Source organism: Mizuhopecten yessoensis, unplaced genomic scaffold (assembly GCF_002113885.1).
Source record: "Mizuhopecten yessoensis strain PY_sf001 unplaced genomic scaffold, ASM211388v2 scaffold1741, whole genome shotgun sequence".
Taxonomy (NCBI): domain Eukaryota; kingdom Metazoa; phylum Mollusca; class Bivalvia; order Pectinida; family Pectinidae; genus Mizuhopecten; species Mizuhopecten yessoensis.
The window spans coordinates 338,991-344,920 of NW_018404198.1; the positions used below are offsets into that span (position 1 = coordinate 338,991).

A 5,930-nucleotide genomic window follows, 5' to 3' on the forward strand; every position below is an offset into this window, starting at 1 on the left:
TGTTTATATACAATTATTATACAGTGTTTATATACAATTATTATACAGTGTTTATATACAATTATTATACAGTGTTTATATACAATTATTATACAGTGTTTATATACAATTATTATACAGTGTTTATATACAATTATTATACAGTGTTTATATACAATTATTATACAGTGTTTATATACAATTATTATACAGTGTTTATATACAATTATTATACAGTGTTTATATACAATTATTATACAGTGTTTATATACAATTATTATACAGTGTTTATATACAATTATTATACAGTGTTTATATACAATTATTATACAGTGTTTATATACAATTATTATACAGTGTTTATATACAATTATTATACAGTGTTTATATACAATTATTATACAGTGTTTATATACAATTATTATACAGTGTTTATATACAATTATTATACAGTGTTTATATACAATTATTATACAGTGTTTATATACAATTATTATACAGTGTTTATATACAATTATTATACAGTGTTTATATACAATTATTATACAGTGTTTATATACAATTATTATACAGTGTTTATATACAATTATTATACAGTGTTTATATACAATTATTATACAGTGTTTATATACAATTATTATACAGTGTTTATATACAAGAATTGGAATATTGCCAGTGTGAATCATTTGGGAATTTTCTCTGGATTTACTAATGGACATTTCTGTTGATTGCGTCAAATGTAATAACCATAGCCGGACTTACATGATAAATATAACTCACTTCGCGTGACTTAATAAATAAGCATCATCCAATAACGTCAATATGTAACAAACACGCCTTATAAATGTGCTTGGTAAACTCTACAATAACACTTTGTAACTTAAGTATAGATTTACAACCCGGAAGACATATACAATTATTCTTAAACTGACTCTGACACGCTCGTGACTCTCTGAAGATTACTAAGAAATCCCCACATGTTTCTTCGTATTTCATTTTAACTTAAAATCTGTTCTTTGTATAACAAAGCAAATTAAATCAGGAATGAATGTTTAATAGTTTGTCTTTCATATATACAGAGGACAATGTATACGGAAATTTTTAATTAAACGTAAGGTACTTAATAAATAAAAGGGTATTCCTACAGAATATTTTGTCATCTTTGAATTGTTAAAATGGTGAGATACCGTTTCAACAAAACACCTATTGAGGCGTTTAAGAATATTTTTCTCTTTAAAATACGCTTAGATGTATTGTTCATATTATCTGTTATTCCTAGAATCCCAACAAATCAGAAGTAGCGTGATAATTACCTTTAATTTGATTTTCTTGTCTTAATTTTCTCTGGATATAAAATCGCACTGCATTTAATCCTTTATTATGGTACATAGACATATGAACTTATTGAAAGACTTGTCAATACAATATAGTTCTAAAACAAAGCAAAGTCATTGTTTTAAATGTTAATATTATACCTCATCTTCATTATTGTCAATACAATATAGTTCTTAATCAAAGCAAAGTCGTTGTTTAAAATGTTAATATTATACCTCACATTCATTATTGTCAATACAATATAGTTCTAAAACAAAGCAAAGTCGTTGTTTAAAATGTTATTATTATAACTCACATTCATTATGTAACAGCGCGTATTGTATGACAAATGGCGGGTCTATTAAAAACTCAGCTGAATGAACAATACTGTGGTAGTCACGGTATTGTCTTAGCAACAACCTTTGAACCTGTGATCCGAAATATCATAAGTACAACGAAATCTATGAAGGGTAAACATCCCTATATCTTAATGTTTTCTGTATCGTTGTCTTGTTATCCATCAATCATATAAGAACTTGATAGGGAACGTTTTATATCCTGACCAGTTCCACCTTTTCATTATACACCCATTAAAATAAAACTTCACAACGGAATAAAAACACCGGGTAAGATGAAGAAATCAATAGGAAAATACTTGAATTCATTTCTTTACAAGTATTCTAAATTAGCATTTACCAACATTCAACAACATAATTCACGAAAAATAGTATAAATGATTATTCATCATTTATTATCTTTATTAGCTAAAAACATACAAATAGCAATAATATAAAATGATTTTTCATGGTTTTGTCCGTCAACAGAAGGAAGTTGTAAAGGGTCACGTGCTGGAAGATATCCAATGGTAAATGTTTCAACAGAGGTATGGAAGTAAGCCAGTAGATGGGTGGTGTAGAAAGGAATGAAATTACAAAATATATATACAAGCCATTTCAATTGATTTAGACGATTCGTTTTGGTCTCCTCGATGTCTTATTGATTGAGAAAAAGGACAAGATATCCCGATTACTCGAACCGGAGGGAATAACACTAGAAAACAAATGTTCTTATTCTACATTTGTGTGTTCTAGTGTATATATTGTATGTTAATCATATCAAAGAAGATATTTGCAACGTAAATAAATTGAAAGATAACATGAAAATGATAAATGATTGCCTAAAAATCTTAATTTGATAGGTATAATTACATATACGTGCAACTTACACAAAAAAATAAAAATAGAAAATATGATGGAATGAAAATAGTGTTAATGGAATTTATGATGCTATTTAACGGAACTATCTCGTCTGACATTCTGTGCAGTAAAACTTCCACACGATATCATACGACAACACCAAACGAAAGATGAAAACATGGTTAATATTAAAGATATAAATCATTTAACGGGTCGCAACGCCATAAAATCGTATATATTCGGCAAATCATACCTCGTTGGTGGAACTTTTAGCAAATTTTTGTTACATTGTAATACGCTAAATATATATTAAAACATATGAAAAAAACTAGTTATCGTAGAGTCAATTCGCAAAAAGGTATTTGATTATAAATTTATACTTATTAATAACATAACCGATCAACTTTTATAATCAGGTCAAAGATCCACTATTGATGTTAAGGGTACAAATACATGGATTTTGCCTTTAACCTGACTTCGTGCTTCTGAATCTCAATACTGTCCTTCTATGTTCTAAGTAAGCCACGGCACTTTGATTAAGGAATACGGACGATTCGTTAAATTACAGGTGTACATATTGGTATAATATTTCCATTATTGCTTTTTTCCACCATATATAATTATAAATATGTTTACATTTGATTCTCATAAAATATCTCAGATCAAAAGACGATTATGAAAAAAACTATATGTATCCTTGTTTGTACACGGTTATGTAATACAAAAATTATAAAAATAACATTAGTTCACGCAAAACACACTCACACGTACACAAAACAATAAAGAGAACTTCGACGTAGTAAAAAAACCGTAATTCGAAGAAAATATTGATAGGGGGACCCCAGAGCCCCCAGAGTCTCCAGAGTCCATAGAGACCCCTGAGACCCCTGATACATCTGAGACCCCAGAGACCCCAGATATAGGGAGACCCCAGAGACGACAGAGATAGGGAGACCCAAGATATAGGGAGACCCCAGAGACCCCATATACCCCAGAGATAGGGAGACGCCAGAGACCTCAGAGATGGGGAGACCCCAGAGACCCCAGATACCCCGGAGATAGGGAGACCCCAAAGACCTCAGAGACCCCCTGAGATAGGGAGAACCCAGAGATAGGGAGACTCCCTGAGACCCCATGAGACCCCAGAGATCCCATAGACAAAGAGACCCCAGAGACCCCAGAGATAGGGAGACCCCCTGAGATCCCAGAGACCCCATAGACAAGGAGACCCCAAAGACCCCAGAAATAGGGAGACCCCCTGAGATCCCAGAGACTCCAGACATAGGGAGACCCTAGAGACCCCAGAGACCCCAGAGAAATTCATGAAACATAAGACATATTCTGGAAAGTTAAGCGTCTTCTGCTAAATCGACGTCACCCGTTATGAAACTATGGAAATCTAGGTAAAATATTACATCACAGAAGACTGTCTGTTAGTTATTGATGAAACGGGGCATTTCAGGTTGTAAGCATTGATCGCAATGATTTTCTGCATTGCTCGCCAAAGATGTAGACATCGCGTCTACATTTTTAGCTCGCAATGCAGGAAATCATTGCGAATTTTATCTGATCAGGAAAACTCCCCACATGTTGGCCTTTGGGCTTCGAAATAGGAACGATGTGTCTGATAGTGAAGGGTATACCTGATCCCCTTTGAGTAAATCTACATATTCAAAAAACGTACTCGTTCTGAAGGCTTGATTCGGTGGTTTTAAAACAATTTTCCTTTCAAACAGCACCTCGGAAGCATCGTTATGTTTTTGTCTGTTTACACGATGTGTGACTTCAGTCTTGTTTATAGAATTGCCATACGGGCACTTTAGAGTAAATATAGTATACATTCCATAAGTACCGTTTTGACTGATTACTACCGATCCATTTGATTCACTGTTGATTCTACCGAAATCACTTCTCCAGTCTAGATGACTACCAGTACAATTTGAAACAGAGAATTGTTCACAGTTTTGCCTGGTCATCAACCCAGATTTGCTTTTGTTTTTCCGGTTTTCCGTCCTAATCATGGTTTGCCGCTTTGCACCATTAAACTAAACAAAACGAAGAAGAAAACAGTTAACGCTGTTTGCATGCATTCAATTGGGTGAAACACAGCTGAAGGGAATGGTTCATTAATAATTATAAATAATATACATCATTTGATATAGCGCCCTATCTAGCTTACATAAGCCACTCTAAAGCGCTTTTCAGTACATAGATATACAATTACTACAATAAGCATATATATTAATCAATTCAATTCCCATGTGTGTATGACTGCGTGTGTGCTGGAGATGTAATGTGTTCTGTTTGTAGTGGGACCGTGCTTCCAACGGCATCATTTATAGTGCCACCTCACTTAAATGCTACAGCAGATACCACAACATCCACCCCAGACCAATTTATACTCCACATGGGCAGAAGAAAAACACTTTTTTCTGAATATTCCAGGCGTACGACCACTTCGGGGATCGGTCCCTGGCCGCCAGCGTGGACGGCCGGAGTGTTAGCCACCCGACCAATCCGCCCATTTAAATATATTAAACTGTTTACATACTTTATTAAGACCTTCTGTTATCATACTTTTATTGCACAAACAAATCGTACATATATATTAGCATTGCTTACTTACAAGTTTCACCAGTTTTGTATAAATGTCATCTTCCACCACAAAGCAAGGCAGCGATTTGTTGCAGGGAACCGTAGGTAGCTGAAACGGACTTCGTAGACTGCTGCTTGTAGGTGGTGTGCTCTGGTGGTCAGCATTCTGCAAGTTGTTGATCGACTGGACAGTGCTAACGAGGCACCACATCTCCGCTATCAACAGAGCAACCGACACAATGATCCCACCTATGATCCACCTAAGCGTACGCGATGGGTCTTTTCTGATGACCACTTTCGACTTATCATTTTGTACTGGTGCATATGATCCTTTATCATCCGCCATAACTAACGCGTCCATACTACCCGTGTATACGCAACGCAGTTGTACCTTGTGTATATACTGTTATCGAAAATTTTCATTCTATATTTAGAGGAAATTCGCAGAAAAAAAAAGATAATGTGTTTCTAAGAAATATCTAATTTTATATTCATTGTAATACTCTTCAATCAATTCAAAAGCAAATTATTACGAGCATTCAGGTGATATCATTTATTTCTATCTTGTTTTATCGTATTGTGGTATTAAGATGTTAACCATGTGCCATCATATTTTGTGTTTACATTATAACCAAAAAACAACAACCTCGTAATAATGCCTCCATCTCTCGATTGAGAAGTTTTGACGTCATAAAATGGTTTTGAAAGTACCTCGATAAAAACAGAATTGGGAAAGGGGATCATGGAATCAGCTTTCATGGAAGTGAAAGGTTTAAATGTATCTGAGTACCTTTCGAAATCATCTGGTCTTATTCTCCTTGTATAAGTTCCCAATGTTCTCAAAGG

At 33.9% G+C, this 5,930-nt stretch overlaps 1 protein-coding gene across 2 annotated transcripts; it reads right to left on the bottom strand.

The window, feature by feature from the left end:
- Positions 1–1,017: 1,017 nt before the first annotated feature.
- LOC110467361 lies at positions 1,018–5,482 on the bottom strand. 2 transcript variants are annotated; one of them, XM_021524479.1, is made up of 3 exons: positions 5,116–5,482; positions 4,056–4,534; positions 1,018–3,978 (listed from the first exon to the last, which is right to left on the bottom strand). In XM_021524479.1, the coding sequence occupies exons 1-3, from the start codon at positions 5,443–5,445 to the stop codon at positions 3,948–3,950; spliced, it is 840 nt and encodes a 279-aa protein (XP_021380154.1). In that variant the 5' UTR covers positions 5,446–5,482; the 3' UTR covers positions 1,018–3,947. The 2 variants fall into 2 exon arrangements, with proteins under 2 accessions (XP_021380154.1, XP_021380162.1); XM_021524487.1 differs by having other exon boundaries at positions 1,018–4,534.
- Between the last annotated feature and the right edge of the window lie 448 nt (positions 5,483–5,930).